General features: G+C 32.5%; 1 protein-coding gene across 2 annotated transcripts in view; it reads right to left on the reverse strand.

The window, feature by feature from the left end:
• Positions 1-24,071, reverse strand: part of LOC143054334 (uncharacterized) — a 49,012-nt gene extending 24,941 nt beyond the window's left edge. For both annotated transcript variants that reach the window (XM_076227314.1, XM_076227313.1), the window contains exons 1-2: positions 24,000-24,071; positions 3,076-3,156 (exon numbers count right to left, since the gene is read on the reverse strand). In XM_076227314.1, the coding sequence (XP_076083429.1) occupies positions 3,076-3,156; positions 24,000-24,006 (88 nt within the window). In that variant the 5' untranslated portion in view covers positions 24,007-24,071. The remainder of the gene's footprint in view (positions 1-3,075; positions 3,157-23,999) is intronic.
• Positions 24,072-26,506: the final 2,435 nt, after the last annotated feature.

Raw genomic sequence — 26,506 nt, forward strand, 5'->3', positions numbered from 1 at the left:
AATGAAAACCACTGAATTATTGTGATCATTCAAGTCTATATTTGACAAAATTAACTTAACTCATTGTTGGAGGCCATACGGTGATCTATAGTTGTTAATTTCTGTGTCATTTTGGTCTCTTGTGGAGAGTTGTCTCATTGGCAATCATACCATATCTTCTCTTTTTATATTAACCTCATTATAAACAATATTATATATATTTATGATGATTGTATGTTTTGCTTAAATATTTCATTCTTAGAATGCTTTTTAAAAGATGTAATCATAGTACACGGATGCCCCAGTCGCACTATCATTTTCTGTGTTCATTTAACCTTGAAATTGGGGTAAAAACTCTAATTTAGCATAAAATTAGAAATATCATACCCTCTAGAACATGCGTATTAAGTTTCAAGTTGATTGGACTTCCAACTTCATAAAAAAAAATAGCTTGATCAAAACTTAAACCTGAAGCAGGACAGACGGAGGACGAACTTAAGGATGCACATACACGAAACATAATGCCCGTAGGTGGGGCATAAAAAGAAATTTGTATAGTAAATCCCTATATATATAAAATTCATGGGTATATTATTCGTTGGTGTTTCAATGGATAATCTTCTGACTGAGTAACAGGTTAACCGGTAGATAAATTGATGTTAAAAGCTCTTATAGACAGTACTCTACAAATTCAGTTTTATGATACATTGCATTGAAGTTTATACATGGGCATTATAAGGCTTGGCCTTGCAAATTCTTATTGAAGTTTTACTTATATCCAATACTACCTTATCTACTATATAAGAGGCCTGTAACAACTTAAGATTGAGAAGATGAAAAAACTTCTTAGAATATTAACGATATTCTTAAGTCTTAAACTCATGATTGTTTCTGATGTCAAATTTACCAAGCGTTCAATTTTGTAAATTTGTGATTTTTCTCAGTTTTTAGAACAAATGCATATTACTTCAACTTTTTTGTTATAAGCGATTGAAAAAATTCACATGTAAGAAATTTGAAAAGACAAAAATGATATGGGATATACAGATGATCCTTGTACCTCTCATCCATTTTCTCAAAATTTTGGCTAAAAAGACTGACTTGAATGGTTGTAAAATTTGAAAACTGAATTACTCAAAAACTGTTCATTATAAATACACAATTTTTTCACAGAGGTGTGTTTGGTAAAAATATTTCTAAAATTCATTGATCGTGTTGATATTTTTCACTTGTATCAGTTATTTTGGAAATAATTCAAGAACGAGATTTCAACGAGACTGAAACGTCAAAATAATACATCCTTAAGAGGTCAATTATGTCATTAAAACTTATTTGTAGATCTTATTTTGATAAATATTTTTCCTGTTTATCTTTATCTATAATAATATTAAAGATAATAACCAAAAACTGCATAATTTCCTTAAAATTACAAAGGAGAAGGTCCGGTAAGGGCCGATTTTGGCCTCAAATTTCAAGTTCATCTAAGGAAAGATTTTGGACACTTTTTAAACACAACTAACATTTCAATAGTATAAATAAAAACGAATGCAGCCACTTTCATTTAAGACGAAAACCGTCTTAAATTTAACTAAAATGCTAAAATTGCGATGATTTCAGTAATTTAGCATGACTGAATGTTTGATCTGAAAATATTCAGGGCTGTTATAACTTGGCCTAATAAATGTTTGGCCACTGTCAGATTTGCTCTAAATGCTTTAGGTCGTGAGACATGTCAAAAAAATCATTTTATCCCCTATCTATTTTTAGTCATCATGGCCAGGTGGCCATGTTTTTTGAGGACACAAAAAATAAAGCACAAACTTTATTGTAGATACCCTTAGGATCATTCAGCATAAGTTTTGTTGAAATTGGTTCAGTAGTTTCAGTGGAGAAGATATTTGAAATAGTTTACACAGGACAAAAGGGCAACGACAGATAATGACAGACGCCAAGTGATGGCAAAAGCTCACATTTTCCTTGGAAAGGTGAGCTAAAAAAGGGGTATTGTTTTTTTGCTACATATTAAAATTTGTAAATACACATGGTGAGACATCACTTTCTATTATAAAAATTACTTTATCCAAGTTATCTCCCTTATGCTGCAAAGTTAGGAAAAATTACATCAAACAAGAATTAATGTGATAAAAGACATAATTTTCTACATTAAAAATTAAAAGTCTTGCACATAAATTACAAACTTCTCTCAAAATTTGCACATTTCTTTAAAGAATGAGACCATTTGTTATCTGTACTATAAACAGGCTATTATTTCAAATTGGAATTATTTTTAATTATGGAATTTGCATTTCTTGAAATTTTTAATGAATTCCATGTTTATTCTGTATTTTAATGTTCTCAGCCTGCAGTGCACAACACTTTCTATTACAAAAAAGCGAATGAAAGAATGAAATATGCTGCGCACAACACTATCTATACAAAATACATTGTATGGAAAGTGATATGCACTGCTCAAAAGTATACAATACAAAATAAACAAGGAATCCATTAAAAAGAAATTATGCAAAAATTCCATAATTAAAGATAATTCCAAGTTGAAATAATGGCATGTTTACTTTTAAATCCACCTTAATACACTTATATGTTTAAGTTTTTGTTAAAATTCTGTCAGAGCAAGACATTTATCAAAATTTTGGATTTTTTAACAACAAAAAATTGATTAGCAGAATTTCTCCAAAATATAATATGCATATTTACATGTAATGCACAACAACTGTGCAACATGTTATTGGCCTCTGCAGTATACTTTTGAAGGTTTTGCATACATTTACAAAAGAAATTTCTCAAAATTTATGATTTTATAACAAAAACTTTTTTATCCAAAAAAAGGAGCTGATACTTATAAATATGTACTTTTATTTTTTTTATTTTAACAAAAGATCTGGACAGACTTACAGACGGACAGAAGGTAAAAACTAAAGGGCCCCCACATCTTGATGCAGCTTCCATGTAATAATCCCTTAGGTATAATTCACCTTTTTTTTTTACAATAAGGACAAAATAGGTCACAGTTTTTTTTAAATTACTACAAATTGTCCCTGTCCATTCTTCACTTTTATATGTTATCTTCTATTCTACCTAAGGTTGCAAGCATATCACTGCTATCTTCATCTTCAAATACTTCAACAGTATTGCTCATCACTGGTGAAACACTTGTATCTAAAAAAAAAAAAAAGAATTCATGTAGTAGTGCATTCATTTATATAAACAAATAAACATTTATCATACAATAGTAAACTCACCCTTATTTCTTATCTAATTAAAATCAAATCTTCAATGACTTTTACATTTTCTGATATGTTATTCATAAGAGAATGCCAACTTTCTACATTTAAAGTCATATGAAACCTCAAATCTAAAAAAAAAAGTTGATTATATATGTTTTATAAACTTGAGTATTACTCTTAAAGAAGTAAAAGTGAACTTTTTTTTTTTTAAATCCTTTGTTTTATCAAAATCTTCCTAAATGTACCAATATTGAATTATTTACTAATTCCAAGACACTAATTCACCAACATTTTCCCATATACAGTCACCTTAACTACGACCTTTCCTTACAACTTCGGCATATCACAACAGCACAAGTGCGAGTGGAAACCATGATGAAAGAATGTAAACACATATGCTCTTGAAGGTAATAAGGAATAACAGATTCTTGAAGAACAAATGTAATACAACAAATCATGTAACAACTGTTAAGGAATAGTTTATTTAACAAATGGAAACACATGGAAAATATAGAAACAAATTTCATGGCTCTTTTCACATTTATTATAACAACAATGGTCAATTGGTGTTGTCAAAAGATGGTCATATGGTATTTTGAACCCCCTAAAAAGTGAACCCTGGGTCAAAATACCATGCGGTAAAATGACGCTAGGGTCATTACACCGCATGGTATTGTGACCCCGGGGTCATTTTTCCCATATGGTATTTTGAACACCCCTGTTTTAAATAAATAGTATTGCAGATTATCAAGTTTGCAATTTGTTGGCTATCATTTTTTTTACTTAGAGGTTTATAGTAGTAGGGGTTTAATATACCTCAGGGGGGTCAAAATATCATGGCTTAGTGTAATTTTCAAAACATCTTTTCAATAGACATAGGAAGATGTGGTGTGAGTGCCAATGAGACAACTCTCCATCCAAATAACAATTTTAAAAAAGTAAACCATTATTAAGGTCAATGTACGGCATGTTAAATACATACATTCTACATTATTGGACTATTATTACTATATAAAGGAGTTAAAATAGTTTGAATTTTTTAAATAAAAGGTCTATAGTTATAGAATTTTGAATTTTGAGGTGTAATAGGGGGGAGGGGTCAACATACCATGGCAGGGGGGGGGGGGGTCAAAATACCATAGCTAAGTAAAATTTTCAAAATATCTTTTCAAGCATGTAAAGTACAAACCAACCACTTATTGGAATATTATTACAATGTTAATGAGTTAGAATAGCTAAACAATTTTAAATTAGAGGTCTATAGTAGGGGGTTCAATATGCCGCAGGGGGGTCAAAATACCATGGCTAAGTAAAATTTTCAAAATATCTTTTCCAGCATGTTAAATACATACAAACAACTTATTGGAGTATTATTTCAATTTAAATAGGTTACAATAGATAGAATTTTGAATTTTGAGGTGTAATAGGGGGGAGGGGTCAACATACCATGGCAGGAGGGACAAAATACCATAGCTAAGTAAAATTTTCAAAACATCTTTTCAAGCATGTGAAGTACATATCAACTACTTATTGGAGTATTATTACTATGTTAAAGAGTTAGAATAGCTAGATTGTTTTAAATTAGAGGTCTATAGTAAGGGGTTCAATAGACCGCAGGGGGGTCAAAACACCATGGCTAAGTAAAATTTTCAAAATATCTTTTTCAGCATGTTGAATACATACAAACTACTACTTATTGGAGTATTATTACTTTATGAAGGAGTTAGAATAGCTAGAATTTTTTAATAAAAGGTCTATAGTAGGGGGTTCAATATACCGCAGGGGGGTCAAAATACCATAAAAGTAAAATTTTCAAAATACCTTTTCCAGCATGTTGAATACATACAAACAACATATATATATATGCCAACAATATATCTTGGCAGGGGGTCAAAATACCATGGTAAGTGAAATTTTCAAAACATCTTTTCAAGCATGTAAAATACATACAAACCACTTATTCAAGTATTATTACTATATGTAAATGAGTGAGAATAACTAGAAATTTGTATTCTACATGCTGGAAATGATATTATGAAAATTTTATTTTGCCATGGTATTTTGACCCCCCTGCCATGGTATATTGACCCCTCCCCTTCCATCTTATATTGAACCGCCTACTATAGATCTTTAGTTTCAAACAAATCTAGCATTGCTAACTCTTGTGTATGGAAATAAGGCCGTGTTCACACCAAACGCCGTGTAGAGTAAACATGTTTACAATTAGTTTAGTGTAGTGTACACTGGTTTCACATTACATTTGTTCACATCTATACACCGTGTTTAGCTACCTGGACATAAGATATGTTCCCACTTGTAAACTATATGTCATTTAAATGTTCATTACGTAGAACTAAATTCAAAATATTTGGACAATTTTTCTAGTGATAAGGGAACAACCATTTGACTTCAAAATGGGGGTGGGGATGGGGGGGGGGGGTGGTTTGGAATGGAAATATTCCGATCCCCAATTTGATAAAATAAAAATGGTCATACAGATGATAAAAAAAATATTATGAATCAAGAGTTCCCCCATACATTATAGTGTTAAATATTGAAAAAAAAAGAATTTGATCACCAGCATCGAAAAAAAGTAATAAAAACGTACCACGAAAAAAATCTGACTCAGATAAAAAAAAATAACCCTCCCCCTTTTTTAAGTTAAGTGGTTGCTACTTTATAAAAGCCATTTTTATAATTTGTAGTAGTTTGAATATACTAGAGATGTCTCGATTACGCATTAGAAAACGTTAGCTGCAGCAGCGTGCTTACAGCCGAAAAAAAGGATTGAGATATTAGGGATCACTACATTTTTATCTTTTCTGTTCATTTCAAATGGTATTTCTTCTCCAAGGAGTATTTAGTAAAGGAATAGGGTAACGTTTTTTTTATTTATTTTAAGTGTTATTTAACGGATCTGATATACTAGACAAACATATCATTTACCTCACACTTTTTTTAGTCATGCATTTATGCGTGAATCGTTGTTTGAGTAAAGACCAGTGGCGAATATTTCTGTGTACGTCAAGTTGATTCGGGAAGACCTTTTCAAATGAATTAGGCAGCAACTATTTACTTCATTTTTTGTGGAGGGGAGGGGGAGCGGAGGACGGGGGACGTGAGCTATTGATTTTTTTCAGGACAAATTTTGGTGAAAAGTCAAAATCAATTTTAGCATTATAAATAGTGGCAGCTGAGGGTGAAACAAACAATTTTTTTTTCAGGGCCAAAAACTGGAAACATTTTTTGTTTCCAAAACAAAATCCATAGCTCACCACCCCACCCCCTTGCCTTTATGTTTTATACTCAACAATAATAATAGCCTCCCCCCGAAAATCAATTGGTAGCTGCCTTATGGGTTCGGCAATGATGCTGCTTTGAGTCTTGATCAGGGGTTAATGAAGTACGTTATTTAAAAAAAAACAAAAAAAACTGTAAAGTTTAGACAACAATTTCTGTAAAGAACTATACTAATAATTATCAAAAATATCAATTTTACTCAAAAATAGTTTCCTCCTTAAATATATACACGGTAAAACTAATGTCCTAAATGCCTAGTTTTGTGTACACTTAACCTACACAAGGCCTACATTGACTAACGACTGTGTGTAGATAAAACATCATTTAAACTACATGTAAACATTGAGTTTTATCAATGGGAACGCAATTGTGTTTAGTTTACGTGTGAGTTACACTAACACAACACCGATTTTAGGTCAATGTGAACACGGCCTTATACTTCAATTTTAAAGTAGTTTGTTTGAATTTAACATGCTGGAAAAGATATTTTGAAAATTTTACTTTGCCATGGTATTTTGACCCCCCTACTATGGTTTATGGAACTTTCTACTATAAACCTTTCATTTCAAAAATTGTACCTGTTATTACTCCTGTACATAGTAATAATATACTTAAAAGTTGTTTGTATGTATTTTACTTGCCTGAAAAGATGTTTTGAAAATTTTATTTAGCCATGGTATTTTGACCCCCCTACCATGGTGTATTGACCCATCCTCCCCCTCTTTTACACCTCCAATTTAAAAATTCTAGCTACTATAACTCCATTTCATAGTTATTATACTTCAATAAGTAGTTTGTATGAATTTAACATGCTGGAATAGATATTATGAAAATTTTACTTTGCCATGGTATTTTGACCCCCTGCCATGGTATACTGCACGCCCTACTATAGATCTTCAAAAACTGTAGCTGTTATTACTCCTGTACGTAGTAATAATACTCCTATAAATTGTTTGTATGTATTTTACTTGCTTGAAAAGATGTTTTGAAGATTTTATTTAGCCATGGTATTTTGACCCCCCCGCCATGGTATATTGAACCCCCTTTTTACACCTCCAATTCAAAAGTTATAGCTACTATCCTTTTCATAGTTATAATACTCCAATAAGTAGTTTGTATGAATTTCACATGCTGGAAAAGATATTTTGAATAATTTACTTTGCCATGGTATTTTGACCCCCCTGCCATGGTATTTTGACCCCCGTGCCATGGTTTATTGAACTCTCTACCATAGACCTTTAATTCCAAAAATTATAGCGTCTTACTCCTGTACATAGTTATAATACTCCAATAAGATGTTAGTATATATTTTACTTGCTTGAAAATATGTTTTGAAAATTTTATTTAACCATGGAATTTTGCCCCCCCCTTTTGCCATGGTATATTGACCCCCCCCCCCTTTTTAAGGCTTTTTTACACCTCCAATTTAAACATTCTAGCTATTAAAACTTCTTGACATAATTATTATACTCTAATAAGTAGTTTGTATGTATTTTACATGCTGAACAAGATATTTTTAAAAATTTTAGTTTTTAATTTAACTGAGCCATGTTAATTTTACCCCCTCCCCCTTTTTTACCATGAAAAATTCAAACTACGTTTATATATATACACATTAGTATATGCTAAAAGGAGTAGGTTCAGTAAGACCCCTTTTTGGCCCCAAAATATAGCAGTTTTACAAAATTATTAAAATGTAAACCTTCATAGTTATTTATTGGACAGTAGAATGCTTCTGCTACATAAATATGGGTTGTTTTTGACAATACAATGCACATATATCCGGTACTAGCACCATTAAGTCATGCTAAATTACTGAAATTCTAGCATTTTAGTTAAATTTTAGACGGTTTTCGTGTAAAACGAAAGTGGCCGCATTCGTGTTCATCCTTAATATTGAAATGTAAGTTGTATTTTATGATATAACATAACATATATAAAGGTTGAGGATGAACACGGATGCGGCCACTTTCATTTTTACCAAAAACCATCTGAAAAGTGACATTTTTCGGCATATTAGGTAGATTTTTCATATTTGAGCTTGAATCGGATCAATTTTAATGACTAAATCTGTTAAAACCTTTCACATAAACTAATTAATTCAAATAAAATAGACACTTAATTGTAATTATTCTTTTATGGTATAACATGATTTATCTGTAACTTTTAAACTGATTTTTTTTTCTTCAGTTTGACAGTTACATCATTTTCCCATGTTAAGTGCTAGGCTGAGCGTGCACATGCGGCACAAATATGTTAAACCCAACCAAATTCTATTTTTCTCTGCCTAAAGTCATTGCCTGTAATTGAGTGATTGTTGTTAGTTGCTTATTTCAAAATGTGTTTCATGTTTATCATTGTTTATTGTTTTTGCATAAACCATGTTCATTTGGATTCTTGCTTTAATCATGTTAATTAAATTGTTTAATTAGTTATGATGTTGGGGCCTAAAATAGATTACAATTCAGTACTGACTATGGGATTGACAAAGGATTTGTATAGTAAGACTATACAAACAAGTATTTGTATAGTTTAAGACTATACGAACAAGGATTTATATAGTACGACTATACAACCCTTGCAAGAATCTATTGGGATATCCTAGGATATCCCAGGAACTTCCTGGGATTTCCTGAGATATTTTCTTGGGGTATCCCAGGACTTCCTGAAATGAAATTTCAAGACTTTTCAGGAATTTTAGGGAGAGTATTGGAACAGGATTTCCTGGGATATCCCAGGAAATCCTGATCCTAAAAGCATAGGACCAATTGGGACATTTCAGGACTTTTCAGGAATAGTAAACCTGAAATATCCCAGGGTTGTCCTGAGAAGTCCCAGGGTTTCAAATTATTATACAAATGACCAGAATATATGACCGTTTTGGAAGCCCTGATTTCAGTCATCATCAATGACTAACTTGGCTGAGGAAAATTTTTCCATTTCCATTTTATACTGAAAAATCCTGCATCAAATATTTTGGTACATAGTTTTGGATGCATCCAATCATTTTATAAAATAGACAATTAAATGGGGAGAATGTCGCATCATGTTCAATGTCCAACCCTTTCACTTTAACTATAAAATCAGTGGCAGATCCAGAAATTTTCATAAGGGTGGCCCCACTGACTACTTAAGAAGAGGCCCACTCCAGTCATGCTGCACTGATTCCCTATATACTCAACCAATTTTTTCCCACAAAAGGGGGCCCATGCCCCCCTGAAAAACCCTCTAAATCCGCCTGTGAAAATAAACATGCTCTATATGTAAGGGACCATTCAATTAGTGCATTTTACACTTATTTTATGCATTTTAGCCCCAAAAAAAATCATTCTCTTCTATGCCCCACTTTCAAGGGGGTCTCATTGGGGGTTCTGATCCTGGATCCCACTTATTGTTTGTCAGATTCCCGTATTCCGCTTACACTATGTACATTTAAGCAATTCTCATTTTTTTGTAATTTCCCATGTCCCGCTAGACTTCATTTCCTGTTTTCACGGCTCAATAATTCGACTTTCACATGTCACGCTTACAAAAAATCGGCAATCCAGCGTCTCCCTTAGACCCCACTTTCAAAAATCCTGGATCCACCCCTGAATAAATATTCCCGTACATAAATTGCTAACAAAAGCACATAAGTTTCACATGTGAAGCACATATGAGATGCAAGTAAGAATTGTATGCAAATCAGGTTGCTCACATGTGCAGTTTGGTAGTTCATATGTGCCCACAAAAATCTAACATAATGCTCACATGTGCAATTCAAACCTCAGGTGAGCTTTAATCATCCATGTTAGTTTTATGTTAGTTTTGTACTTTGAAAAGTTTTTCCATTCTTCTAACCATTCAAAACTAACCTACATCATTGCTCATATGAGCTTTTTAAAAATGACATGCCCAGTCATGTACTTCCTGTAAATTCAAATTCAAAGCATGCAATAATTGGAGGGAGATGGATATGAAAAATTTTAAGCCATATTTTGGGCTATTTGAAGAAAATGGCATTGTTAAAATCTGATATAACCAGTGTGGCTGTGGTTAATTATTTGTAAGTTATCATTTCTATTTCATTATGTTCATTTTTGTGTCGGATTTTGAAATATATTACAATTTTAGTCCTTATTCAATGGAGTATTATTTTGCAGATTGCTTCAAATAGGTATTACATGTATATAGATAATTCCTTTTTAAACTTTCTGAAATACAGTACTTATTCAAAGACATTCAATATGTACTAAACTTGCAAGTCAATCCATTAGTTTTAAAATGTAATGTTATGTTTTTAGTCATTATGGTTTAAGTAACAAAAAAAAACCAAAATAATATAAGAATCATAATTAATTGACAGTAATTAAAGAATAACACTTAACATGAGGTGTCAGTTATTCTATTTCTAATTATTTAAGATATTCATTTAAATTTTAAAAAATATTCTTATTTGAAGCAGCCATTTTGTTTTGATCTTTAGATACACTTTAATCATTATCATCTGGAAATAATTAGATAACAAAATTAAAGGGGCAACTAATATTCACGTGTGCAACATGTGAGCAGATGCTCATATGAACAATCTGATAAAATGCACATGTGAAACAAAAGCTCATATGAGCATTTGCATGTGAGGTTTTTAACATGCAAATTAGGTTAGTTGAGGCCGTAGTGATAGTTCGACACTTCGATAGTCCGACAGTTCGATGATCCGACATTTTGATGGTCCGACGGTTCGATGATCCGACAGTTCAATAGTCCGACAGATCGATAGTCCGACAGATCGATAGTCCGACAGTTTAGTGGTATTTCCACTTCATATATGTATGTGAGTTGGAAGTCATTTACCGGATATGAGTACTGCGTATACAATATGATGAAAGTATCATGAACTGATTTAAAAGTAAAAAGATCCTACCTTCCAGCTGGAGGAAAAGCTGAACATGACTTTCAGTCATTTTTGTGGGTTTTTTTTAGGCCTCCATAAGTCAATTCTGGTCACACATGACTGTTTTTCCGTTTTCACAGTACTCATTTGACTGACTAGTGCTGCCCTCCTGGCTTACAAATGCTGCACTATTTTATTTTTAAGATGTTTGTTTCTTAGATGTTCAAGACATCATTTGTAAGCCAAAGTTAAAATTGCCTCTTTGGTTTCAGACGACAAAATCTTTAAGTTATTTCCTAAAGGGCCCAATATTACTACGTTCACTGTGGCAGCCATCTTGGTCAGTGGTTCGTATCATTTGACTAATTTCTGAAACAGGACCATCCAAGGACCATTGATGCCTAGTATGGTTCCATTTTGCTAAGTTGTTTCAGATAATAAAATATGTAAGTGAATTTCTCATAGGGTCATATGTTAAACTTAAAGTTTAACATATGACCCTATGAGAAATTCACTTACATATATATTTTATTATCTGAAACAACTTAGCAATTACTTAGTTTGATTGTGGCGACTATCTTGTTCGCAGGTTGAAGATGTTGGATATATTTTTGGAAGGGGACCACCTAAGGACCATTCAACCAAAGTTTCGTCCCGATTGGCCCACTGGTTCCAGACAAGAAGATCTTGAAGATGTGAACTCACCATATGATCCTATGTTTAGCTAAGTTCAACTGTGGCGGACATCTTGGTTTCAGATCGGTTATGTCGGACATAGTTGTCGGAAGGGGACCACCAAAGGACCATTCTACTTAAGGGTGCTATAAACAGTTTTGTATAAAAAAAAAACTAGGGGTTATTCCCAGACTAAAAATAGACATGGAGGGAAGTCCCTTTTTTATCAACATAATTGGTGAAAAAGTATCATGTTTTTTGTATTGGGTTGTAAAATTAAGTTAATTAACTACCTCAATTCAAACAGGATGAATGATAATAATTTAAAAAATTAGATTTAATATTCATGTTTTGAGGGGAGACTACACTGTAAACACCCTGTGTTTTTGGCAGTGAAAATTGAAAACTTATTTGCAGCCACTATAGCTCTTTTCGGAGCAGGCAAACGTACCCTGAAGCATGAATTTTTTGAAAGACCAGGTAAAAATCTTTGAAATTTATCCAGTTTTGATTATGAAAAATGTGCAGGTATCATGTCTTCATGGGTCAGTGCACATGACCTGATTTCAGTTTTTTATGCTTAGATTAGGCAATGTTTTTCCCATTTTCTCTGGATAAAACTTTTTTATACATTTAAAAGTACAATTTATTTTTATTTCATTATAAACTAGAGAAAATTCTGATTCTAGTAATATCTAGTTTTATACAAGTATCTTTATTAACATTACCCCCACTAAGAGGGTTTGGATGGGGTTAAATGATTAAAGAATAATGCCCTTAAAAAATGAAGATTAGAGAATAATGAGCCAAAAAATAGAAGATTAGAGAATAAAAGGGTTAATTTTTGGAAGATTAGAGAAAAAAGGGGTTAATTTTTTAAAGATTAGAGAAAAATGGGGTGAAAATTAAATGTTTACAGAATAACAGACCCCCCCATCCATACCCTCCACTAAGGGTCAATTATACTTGGTCCCTCAAAATATGACGTCATAGAAAACCAGGTGCTCTGCAGGGCGCAGCTTTATACGACCGCAGAGGTCGAACCCTGAACAGTTGGGGCAAGTATGGACAAAACATTCAAGCGTGATACAGCTCTGAATTTGGATTGTGATCAAATTTTTGACATTACATGGGTTTTTTTTACACAAAACAAATGTCAAGATTTTACAAATCAATTAAAGATTTCTTCTTCAAACTTTTTAAATCTAAAATTAAATAGTTGACACAGCATAGGTTTCTGACACAAAATGAATGTGGTCTAATGAACTTAAAAGTTTTTTTTTTGCCTTTCAGCAATTCACTATGCTGTTGAATATTAATCCTCTCAAAAAAATGTTTGAAGAAATTTTCTTTTTATTTATGAAATCTGAAATGAGAAAAATTTACCCCCCCCCCCCTTTTTTTCACATCCCCGTTTCCCTTTCTCCAAAACTGATATCAATTCAAATTTCTAATGGAGTTTGCAACAATAACTACTCTTTTAAATACATCATAAAATATTAAAATGTAAAATAAAGTGCTTGTTATCACTGAATGGTAAAGATTGGTTGGTAGTAAAAGTGATTAACATTGTTTATTGTATAAAACAATAAAAAAAAACTTCATCAGCAACATTTTATATTGGCAAATTTCCAATGAAGTTATTTACATAAAGTTATTGGCAAATAAAAATAGAAAATGACATCATAGTCATGTCTGGCAAATGTCCAACATACATTATCTAAAATAACATTTTAGATAAGATAAGGAAAAAAAGCTTCATCAGCAACATTTTATATTGGCAAATTTCCAATGAAGTTATTTACATAAAGTTATTGGCAAATAAAAATAGAAAATGACATCATAGTCATGTCTGGCAAATTTCCAACATATATTATCAACTACTATTCTATACAAAGAAAGATAACTCCAATTGAAAATTAATTGCTATTGCACAATATTGTGCAATTAGATATTTCTTGCTATTGTGCAATACTGTGCAATTGAAAATTTCTTGCTATTGCACAATACTTGATATGGAATCCTGATTTGGACCAACTTGAAAACTGGGCCCATAATCAAAAATCAAAGTACATATTTAGATAAAGCATATCAAATAAGCCCAAGAATTTAATTTTTGTTAAAATCAAACTTAGTTTAATTTTGGACCCTTTGGACCTTAATGTAGACCAATTTGAAAACTGGACCAAAAATTAAGAATCTACATACACAGTTAGATTTGGCATATCAAAGAACCCATTTATTCAATTTTTGATGAAATCAAACAAAGTTTAATTTTGGACCCCCATTTGGACCAACTTGAAAACTAGGCCAATAATTAAAAATCTAAGTACATTTTTAAATTCAGCATATCAAAGAACCCCAAGGATTCAATTTTTGTTAAAATCAAACTAAGTTTAATTTTGGACCCTTTGGACCTTAATGTAGACCAATTTGAAAACGGGACCAAAAATTAAGAATCTACATACATAGTTAGATTCGGCATATCAAAGAACCCCAATTATTCAATTTTTGATGAAATCACACAAAGTTCAATTTTGGACCCTTTGGGCCCCTTATTCCTAAACTGTTAGGACCAAAACTCCCAAAATCAAACCCAACCTTCCTTTTATGGTCATAAACCTTGTGTTTAAATTTCATAGATTTCTATTTACTTATACTAAAGTTATGGTGCAAAAACCAAAAATAATGCTTATTTGGGCCCCTTTTTGGCCCCTAATTCATAAACTGTTGTGACCTCAACTCCAAAAATCAATCCCAACCTTCCTTTTGTGGTCATAAACCTTGTGTTACAATTTCATTGATTTCTATTTACTTATACTAAAGTTATTGTGTGAAAACCAAGAATAATGCTTATTTGGGCCCTTTTTTGGCCCTTTATTCCTAAACTGTTGGAACCAAAACTCCCAAAATCAATCCCAACCTTCCTTTTGTGGTCATAAACCTTGTGTCAAAATTTCATAGATTTCTATTCACTTAAACTAAAGTTATAGTGCGAAAACCGAGAAAATGCATATTTGGGCCCTTTTTGGCCCCTAATTCCTAAAATGTTGGGACCAAAACTCCCAAAATCAATCCCAACCTTCCTTTTGTGGTCATAAACCTTGTGTTAAAATTTCATTGATTTCTATTCACTTTTACTAAAGTTAGAGTGCGAAAACTAAAAGTATTCGGACGCAACGACGACGACGACGAGGACGACGCCGACGACGCCAACGTGATAGCAATATACGACGAAAAATTTTTCAAATTTTGCGGTCGTATAAAAACTGTTGATTGCACCCTAAGCTTGGTCCCATTTAACTCTGTGGTTTCAGACAAAAAGATCTTTAAGTGACTATCCCATAGGGTCCTTTGTTAAACTAAGTTCTGCAGTGGTGGCCATCTTGGTTGGAGTTTGCATTTGGGGACGCTAAACGTAACTTCTAAGGCATACAAGGAGCATTGCTGCAAAGTTTGATTGAAATTGGCTGGATGGTTTCAGATAAGATGATTTTAAAGTGAACTTTCCATAGGACCCTTATTGTTAACTATGTTCAGCTATGGCGGCCATCTTGTACTATGGATTGGGGCATCGGACACAATTGCGAAAGAGGACCAAACAAGGACCATTGCTGAAAAGTTTGGTTCAAATTGGCCCAGTGGTTTCAGAGGAGAAGATCTTTAAGTATAAAGTACAGATGGACGCCAAGTGATTGCAAAAGCTCACATGATCTTTTAGGTCAGGTGAGCTAAAAAAAAAACAAGAGGCTCTCAAGAGCCTGAATCGCTCACCTGAATTTTTTTGGTTTAATCTCTCATCAATGATTATTTTGGCTTTTCAATTTATTTAAATGTTCTTTGAATCGTCCTATTTTCTTCAAAAGCAAAAAAAAATCATTTTCTCCTATGTTCTATTTTAGCCATAGGAGCTATGTTTCTTGACATACAAGGAAATGAAATATAAAATCTATACTAGATACTCTGAAACTCTGAAACTCATTTAGCCTAAGTTTGGCTGAAATTGATACAGCAGTTTCATAAGAGAAGATTTTTTAAAGTAAGTCAACATGATGAACAAATTGTGAAAAAAGTCTTTAAAGGGCAATAACTCCTAAAGAGGTCAATTGACAATTTTAGTCAAATTGACTTATTTGTAGATCTTACTTTGCTGATCATATTTGCTGTTTACAGTTTATCTTTATCTATAATAATATTCAAGATAATGACCAAAAACTGCAAAATTTCCTTAAAATTACCAATTAAGTGGCAGCAACCCAACAATTGGATGTTTGATTCATCTGAAAATTTCAGGGCTGATAGATATTGACCTAATGAACATTTTTACTCCATGTCAGATTTGCTCTTAATGCTTTCGTTTTTGAGATACAAGCCAAAAACTGCATTTGACCCCTATGTTCTATTTTAAGTAACGGCAGCCATGTTTTTTGACGGATCAAAAATCAAAGCACACACTTTGTGCAGGATAATCTAAGGAACAACCATGCTAAGTTTTAACCAAATCCATTCAGTAGTTTCAGAGGAGAAGATTTTTTAAAGTTAGCAAATATGATGAACAAATTGTGAAAAATTGTCATTAAAGGACAATAACCCCTTAAGGGGTCAATTGACAATTTTGGTCATATTAACTTATTTGTAGATCTTACTTTGCTGATCTTTTTTGCTGTTTACAGTTTATCTTTATCTATAATAATATTCAAGATAATGACCAAAAACTGCAAAATTTCCTTAAAATTACCAATTAAGTGGCAGCAACCCAACAATTGGATGTTTGATTCATCTGAAAATTTCAGGGCTGATAGATATTGACCTAATGAACATTTTTACTCCATGTCAGATTTGCTCTTAATGCTTTCGTTTTTGAGATATAAGCCAAAAACTGCATTTGACCCCTATGTTCTATTTTAAGTAACGGCAGCCATGTTTTTTGACGGATCAAAAATCAAAGCACACACTTTGTGCAGGATAATCTAAGGAACAACCATGCTAAGTTTTAACCAAATCCATTCAGTAGTTTCAGAGGAGAAGATTTTTTAAAGTTAGCAAATATGATGAACAAATTGTGAAAAATTGTCATTAAAGGACAATAACCCCTTAAGGGGTCAATTGACAATTTTGGTCATATCAACTTATTTGTAGATCTTACTTTGCTGATCTTTTTTGCTGTTTACAGTTTATCTTTATCTATAATAATATTCAAGATAATGACCAAAAACTGCAAAATTTCCTTAAAATTACCAATTAAGTGGCAGCAACCCAACAATTGGATGTTTGATTCATCTGAAAATTTCAGGGCTGATAGATATTAACCTAATGAACATTTTTACTCCATGTCAGATTTGCTCTTAATGCTTTCGTTTTTGAGATATAAGCCAAAAACTGCATTTGACCCCTATGTTCTATTTTAAGTAACAGCGGCCATGTTTTTTGACGGATCAAAAATCAAAGCACACACTTTGTGCAGGATAATCTAAGGAACAACCATGCTAAGTTTTAACCAAATCCATTCAGTAGTTTCAGAGGAGAAGATTTTTTAAAGTTAGCAAATATGATGAACAAATTGTGAAAAATTGTCATTAAAGGACAATAACCCCTTAAGGGGTCAATTGACAATTTTGGTCCAGGGATGATTCCAGGTGTTTTCAAATGGGTCCCTTGAACATCAAATTGGGAATTTTTATTCTAATTCGGAATTTTTTAAGCATAAAATCTAAGACGAAATAACATTATTTTCCTGAAAAACGGAAAATGTACATTATTAAGTTTAACCTGTACACTGATGTTCATGTAAGTTGTAACATTTTGATTAATTCTGATTGGGCTACTGTTATTACATGAATATCATTGAACATGATGCACTAGTCTATCATCTTAGCTATAGTTACCTAGGCCTATTACAAAAACATATATTTCAGCTAACATAAACCAATGAAAAAAATCATTCATCGGGTATTTTTCAACAGCAGGTCATCTCTATAAATTTACCTTAATTCAAATGGATTTCAAATTGAACTGGTCAATTGTCGAATTCAGAAAAGCAATTACAAAAGTTCATATACTTAATTGATAAGATATTTAAAGCATTGAACCAGTGTTCTTTAAAATTATTTGGATCATCTTCAAAACTTTTGAAATAGTTCAATAATGATGACATTGTATTTCATGAATGGTCTATCTTCAACATTATTTTCAAAAATTGCTCAAACTTTTGTCTTTTGAGGAAATAATTTCTGTTACAAAACAAGTTTTCATCATATTATATAACCGGCTCTGCTGGGCGATCTGCTTTTACGAGATCGGCGTCCATTAAACCTTATCCATCAATGTTATATCAAAATGTGAATTTGCTCTCTGCCGAGGTCTGCTTTGACACCCATTTTTATCAACCTGCTGGGCGATCTGCTTTTACAAGATCCAATACTCCCATAACATAATCAATTGTATTCGGCTGCTAAAATTGTTTCCCACATGTTGACATAATTAAATCGTTGTTACTAAGATGCGATCGTAAACAGCATTCTTATCCGGATTTTAAAACGTTTTGCCAACAAACTATGAAAAATTATAGTTGCCTTAATCGGTGACAGAAAATTTTCCGGAAATATCGATTTTTATTTTATTTTCCTGAATTGGGAATTCATTTTCATGTACATTTTTTGGGGCCGCTGGCCAATTTAAGGGCCGCTTAGCGGCCCTAAACTATATAGTGGAATCATCCCTGTGGTCATATTAACTTATTTGTAGATCTTACTTTGCTGATCTTTTTTGCTGTTTACAGTTTATCTTTATCTATAATAATATTCAAGATAATGACCAAAAACTGCAAAATTTCCTTAAAATTACCAATTAAGTGGCAGCAACCCAACAATTGGATGTTTGATTCATCTGAAAATTTCAGGGCTGATAGATATTAACCTAATGAACATTTTTACTCCATGTCAGATTTGCTCTTAATGCTTTCGTTTTTGAGATATAAGCCAAAAACTGCATTTGACCCCTATGTTCTATTTTAAGTAACAGCGGCCATGTTTTTTGACGGATCAAAAATCAAAGCACACACTTTGTGCAGGATAATCTAAGGAACAACCATGCTAAGTTTTAACCAAATCCATTCAGTAGTTTCAGAGGAGAAGATTTTTTAAAGTTAGCAAATATGATGAACAAATTGTGAAAAATTGTCATTAAAGGACAATAACCCCTTAAGGGGTCAATTGACAATTTTGGTCATATTAACTTATTTGTAGATCTTACTTTGCTGATCTTTTTTGCTGTTTACAGTTTATCTTTATCTATAATAATATTCAAGATAATGACCAAAAACTGCAAAATTTCCTTAAAATTACCAATTAAGTGGCAGCAACCCAACAATTGGATGTTTGATTCATCTGAAAATTTCAGGGCTGATAGATATTGACCTAATGAACATTTTTATTCATGTCAGATTTGCTCTTAATGCTTTCGTTTTTGAGATATAAGCCAAAAACTGCATTTGACCCCTATGTTCTATTTTAAGTAACGGCAGCCATGTTTTTTGACGGATCAAAAATCAAAGCACACACTTTGTGCAGGATAATCTAAGGAACAACCATGCTAAGTTTTAACCAAATCCATTCAGTAGTTTCAGAGGAGAAGATTTTTTAAAGTTAGCAAATATGATGAACAAATTGTGAAAAATTGTCATTAAAGGACAATAACCCCAGGGATGATTCCACTATATAGTTTAGGGCCGCTTAGCGGCCCTAAAATTGGCCAGCGGCCCCAAAAAAATGTACATGAAAATGAATTCCCAATTCAGGAAAATAAAATAAAAATCGATATTTCTGGAAAAGTTTCTGTCACCGATTAAGGCAACTATAAATATAACAGGTTGATAAAAAAGGGAGTCAAAGCAGACCTCGGCAGAGAACAAATTCAAATTTTGATATAACATTGATGGTTAAAGTTTAATGGGCGCCGATCTCGTTAAAGCAGATCGCCCAGCAGAGCTGGTTATATAATATGATCATGAAAACTTGTTTTGTAAAAGAAACTATTTCTAAAGACAAAAGTTTAAGCGTTTTTTGAAAATAATGTTGATGATAGACCATTCATGAAATACGATGTCATCATTATGGAACTATTTCAAAAGTTTTGAAGATGATCCAAATAATTTTATAGAAAACTGGTTCAATGCTTTAAATATCTTATCAATTAAGTATATGAACTTTTGTAATTGCTTTTCTGAATTCGACAATTGACCAGTTCAATTTGAAATCCATTTGAATCAAGGTAAATTTATAGAGATGACCTGCTGTTGAAAAAATACCCGATGAATGATTTTTTTCAGTGGTTTATGTTAGCTGAAATATATGTTTTTGTAATAGGCCTAGGTAACTATAGCTAAGATGATAGACTAGTGCATCATGTTCAATGATATACATGTAATAACAGTAGCCCATCCAGAATTATTTAAAATGTTACAACTTACATTTGTACATGAACATCAGTGTACTGTACAGGTAAAACTAGTTATATACATTTTCCGTTTTTACAGGAAAATAATGTTATTTCGTCTTAGATTTTATGCTTAAAAAATTCCCAATTAGAATAAAAATTCCCAATTTGATGTTCAAGGGACCCATTTGAAAACACCTGGAATCATCCCTGAACCCCTTAAGGGGTCAATTGACAATTTTGGTCATATTAACTTATTTGTAGATCTTACTTTGCTGATCTTTTTTGCTGTTTACAGTTTATCTTTATCTATAATAATATTCAAGATAATGACCAAAAACTGCAAAATTTCCTTAAAATTACCAATTAAGTGGCAGCAACCCAACAATTGGATGTTTGATTCATCTGAAAATTTCAGGGCTGATAGATATTGACCTAATGAACATTTTTACTCCATGTCAGATTTGCTCTTAATGCTTTCGTTTTTGAGATACAAGCCAAAAACTGCATTTGACCCCTATGTTCTATTTTAAGTAACGGCAGCCATGTTTTTTGACGGATCAAAAATCAAAGCACACACTTTGTGCAGGATAATCTAAGGAACAACCATGCTAAGTTTTAACCAAATCCATTCAGTAGTTTCAGAGGAGAAGATTTTTTAAAGTTAGCAAATATGATGAACAAATTGTGAAAAATTGTCATTAAAGGACAATAACCCCTTAAGGGGTCAATTGACAATTTTGGTCATATCAACTTATTTGTAGATCTTACTTTGCTGATCTTTTTTGCTGTTTACAGTTTATCTTTATCTATAATAATATTCAAGATAATGACCAAAAACTGCAAAATTTCCTTAAAATTACCAATTAAGTGGCAGCAACCCAACAATTGGATGTTTGATTCATCTGAAAATTTCAGGGCTGATAGATATTAACCTAATGAACATTTTTACTCCATGTCAGATTTGCTCTTAATGCTTTCGTTTTTGAGATATAAGCCAAAAACTGCATTTGACCCCTATGTTCTATTTTAAGTAACGGCAGCCATGTTTTTTGACAGATCAAAAATCAAAGCACATACTTTGTGCAGGATAATCTAAGGAACAACCATGCTAAGTTTTAACCAAATCCATTCAGTAGTTTCAGAGGAGAAGATTTTTTAAAGTTAGCAAATATGATGAACAAATTGTGAAAAATTGTCATTAAAGGACAATAACCCCTTAAGGGGTCAATTGACAATTTTGGTCATATCAACTTATTTGTAGATCTTACTTTGCTGATCTTTTTTGCTGTTTACAGTTTATCTTTATCTATAATAATATTCAAGATAATGACCAAAAACTGCAAAATTTCCTTAAAATTACCAATTAAGTGGCAGCAACCCAACAATGGTTTGTTTGATTCATCTGAAAATTTCAGGGCTGATAGATCTTGACCTAATGAACATATTTACCCCATGTCAGATTTGCTCTAAATGCTTTCGTTTTTGAGATATAAGCCAAAAACTGCATTTGACCCCTATGTTCTATTTTAAGTAACGGCGGCCATGTTTTTTGACGGATCAAAAATCGAAGCGCACATTTTGTGCAGGATATACTAAGGAACAATCATGTTAAGTTTCATTCAAATCCATTCAGTAGTTTCAGAGGAGAAGATGTTTGAAAAATTGTTAACGACGACAGACGACGACGACGACGGACGCCAAGTGATGAGAAAAGCTCACATGGCCTTTTAGGCCAGGTGAGCTAAAAAAGGGCCCCGTGTAAAACAATATGTCAGACTATCGACCGTCGGACTATAGAACTGTCGGACTATTAAACTGTCGGGCCATTGAACTGTCGGACTGTAGAACTGTCGGATTGTCGAGCGGACCCCGGTTAGTTTCATATGTGCAATTTTTTTGCTCACAAAATGCTCACCTAACTTGCATGTTTAAAACCTCATGTGCAATCATGTTAGTTTCTAACGTGAGCATGTGCAACATGTTAGCACGTTTTGGTAAGGGTTATACATCACAGGCAATACAGTGCAGTGGCAGATCCAGAAATGTTCATATCGTTGGGGCCACTGACTGCCCTGAGAGGGGGCATGCTTCAGTGATACACTATCATAATCAACAACAAAAATTTCCCACAAAAAGGACCCCCCCCCCCCTTTTCCCTTTTGGATCCTGTCTATGCAGTAGAATTCATATATTTTTAAATCTCACTAGAACACACCCGTGATATCACGGGTCCGAGACTGAATTAAAGTATATAACTATGCGCAAGCCTTATTTTAGTATTAGTATTGTCATCTGATAAAGTCATGCCGATTATAAGATACACAGTTTTTCTCTGCTTTCAAGTTTTTCTGTTTGAACCCGTCGAACTGAAACAATAATATTAATTTTTTGGAAAACAAAAGGTCCTGGAATGGAGTATTTTTTAATCAACAGCATATAAGTTATAAATAAAGTTGAATTCTTTGCGTCGCTGTTTTACGTCATGCCCACTAACAAATTGAAAACTGTACCTATACGCCTTATTTTTAGTCCAGATTTTTAGTATTCGTATTGTTATCTTAGAAAGTCTTACTGATTAAAATACTACAATAGGTAACAATTTGACAATTTAGTAGTGTCAACCCTGTGGTTATGACCCGTGTATATAGCATATTAATCCTGAATACAAAGTTTGGTGGTGCGCCTGTCAGATGCGGAACGTACAGATAAGGTAATAGGTAACAGGTGAATATACTATTGGTATCGGTAGCGGACTCGACCCGGAACTTCTTAATTATTTGCAATATTAATTATGTGGAAAACAAAAGGGCCTGGAGTGGTGTAATTTTTAATCTACACCTTTGTACTACATTAGTTATATATAAAGTTGAATTCTGCGATTCGTCGTTTTTACGTGATGACGGCTGACAAATTGGACCTCGTAATTTTAGTATTAAAGACTAAAATAGATATACATTCATTCTAGAATGACATCACAAATTTCCTGGCTCTTAGGGAGCTACCATTTAATTTTTATGGGGGGGCTAGGATGAAATTTGAAAAAAATAGGCAGGACAGGAGTTTTGAGTTAAAAAAAAAAGGCAGGATGAGACACTTGCAAAAAAAAAAAGTCAGGACGACAATTTAGGTAAAAAAAAGTCAGGATAAACTAAAAAAAAAAAGGCAGGACCGAACAGAGTGAAAAATTAAAAGGCCTGACAGAGATTACAGCTAAAAAAAAATGCAGGACAAAATTTTTCCTCCTAGCCCCCCCCCCCCCCCCCCCATAAAAATCAAATGGTAGCTCCCTTATCCCAAATGATTCTCAATTGCAGAACCTTATTATTTCAATAAGTATTATGTGTACACGTCCCTATAAGTTATAACAAATAAGAAATATTTGACGCTGGACAAAACCAAATAAAAACTCAAAATACTCAATCTTATTATTACATACATGTAAAAATTAACTTTGCAATACCAGGTCAGACATAAACTGATAAAACACAAACCTGTCATCTCTTTTTTTTTCTATTCTCTAGTATAACCGGTGAAGGAATATGTCTTCTGCAGGTTGCCGTTTCTGTTGAATATCTATTTATAAAAATGTATATATACACTCCTACGCAAATATCGCGGTCTCACTAATTAGCGACAAGGAGCGACAAAAGGCGTCAACAAGCAACAAGAAAAAAAATAGCGACAAAAAAGTTTTTTTATTTTCTTTTAAAACAAGATTTGTAGAAAACAGAGAAAAATGGCAGTTAGATAATGTAATATCATTTTGAACCTTTTATCATGTATATAAGACATCTAACCATTTGCGTTATGTATTTATATATCATGGCAGTGGCTATTTTGCCGGCTCTGATTAAAATATCTTAAATCAATCAGGAAAAATAGCATGCTTTTTTACCGACACCAGTAATATAGTGACGGTTTTTTTTATCTTGCCAGTTCTTTGTAATGAGTGAAATTTAGCATTCACTTTTGAAAAGTACTATAAAAAAATGCGCACTGTCAACATTAAAGAATTAAATGAAATAATTACTGTCAGTAACTATTTCATGTACTTCTTAAATGTTGACTACTGTCAGTAATTATTTCATTTAATCATTTAATGTTGACTACTGTCAGTTATTATTTCATTTAATTCTTTAATGTTGACAGTGTGCATTTTATAAAAACTGGCCGCCACGAAATCCCCTAAATTCGGTGCTTAAAAGTGGCTTTAATCGATATACCAATATATACCAATACTTATTTAAATAAGATTTGATTTGATTTGACTTTTAGTGTTTAAAACCACTTTTAAGCACCTGATATACCAATACTTATTTAAATAAGATTTGATTTGATTTGATTTTAGTGTTTAAAGCCACTTTTAAGCACATGATATACCAATACTTATTTAAATAAGATTTGATTTGATTTGATTTTTAGTGTTTAAAGCCACTTTTAAGCACTGAATTTAGGGTATTTCGTGAAAGCCAGTTTTTATTGGTGGAGGAAGCCGGAGTGCCTGGAGAAAACCACCGACTTTCGATTGGAAATCTGTCAATTCTAGTCAATTAAGATTGGAGTCGAGTGCACCCGCACGAGCTGGGTTAGAACTTACAACCTCAGTGTTGACTGGCTAGTGATTACAATAGTAACTACATAGACCACTCGGCCACCGAGGTTCTATTTAAATAAAAAAACAGCTAAACAATATTTGAAACACATATATAAATAGTTTTAAATACATTTATCAGTCAAAGTTTAAATAAATATCATATTCTAATTTGTGGGCGGGGGTGTTATGTTTATCTTTTTAATACTGGTTACATGTAATGAAATCATTACAGTGTGTACTGGCTGGTCATTATCGCGTATGATACGATTTTGACACGCATACATAGCTAATGAATATGCATGACTATAAATAAGAACAGCACATGTAGCCAAACAGGTAGAGTTGTAGATTTGTAGCATAACTGTACATATGTAGTTTTTGAGAATAGAAAATAGTTACTAAAATATAGTTATTAAGTATTATAATCCGAGCAAGTAAAACACGGATCTATCAATGTAGTTGAAATTGTTTCTAAAATCAGTCAGTCTAATGTTATTAATACATGCATAAGAACAAAATTTCAAATTTTTTTAACTAGCTGTAGTTATAAAATAATGAATAATAAAATATTGCCCTTTTGAGTCTGAAATATGAATCTTAACTTTGATACACCAACCATACCGACTGTAATTCATTCATCTGTACACTATGCTGTAAAATGAAGGTATATTACCTTTAACATACACACATAATATGTATACCTATATATATATGTTCATTTGATGATAGTCCAATATAAAAAAAAACAAGATGTGGTAGGATTGCCAATGAGACAACTCTCCACAAGAGACCAAAATGACACAGATATTAACAACTATAGGTCACCGTACGGCCTTCAACAATGAGCCCATACCGCATAGTCAGCTATAAAACGCCCCGAAATGACAATGTAAACCAATTCAAACGAGAAAACTAACGGCCTTATTTATTTTAAAAAATGAACGAAAAAAATATATGTTACACATAAACAAACGACAACCACTGAATTACAGGCTCCTGGCTTGGGACAGGCACATACATGTGGCGGGGTTAAACATGTTAGCGGGATCCCAACCCTCCCCTAACCTGGACAGTGGTATAACAGTACAACATAAAAACGAACTATAAAAATGTCTGGACTTCATTTCAATTAAATTACTTAATAATACTTTATTACTTAATTACTTGTCCTTGATAAATCAATTAGAAAAAAAACAAAAACTGTTTTATTCTCTTGTTTCTCGCATTTTAAAAAAAAAGACTTTAATGTATGAAGAAAAAATTATTTATTTAGAATAATTGATATCTAGATTTTTTAACGCTAAATTTGTTTCCTGTCACTAAATTATACTTCTTGTCGCTTTTTGGCGCCTCTTGTTGCTAATAAGGGTCTCGATCAATAATTTCTTCGTGCAACCAGAAATG

The sequence above is a fragment of the Mytilus galloprovincialis genome, chromosome 12 (genome assembly GCF_965363235.1).
Source record: "Mytilus galloprovincialis chromosome 12, xbMytGall1.hap1.1, whole genome shotgun sequence".
Classification (NCBI taxonomy): domain Eukaryota; kingdom Metazoa; phylum Mollusca; class Bivalvia; order Mytilida; family Mytilidae; genus Mytilus; species Mytilus galloprovincialis.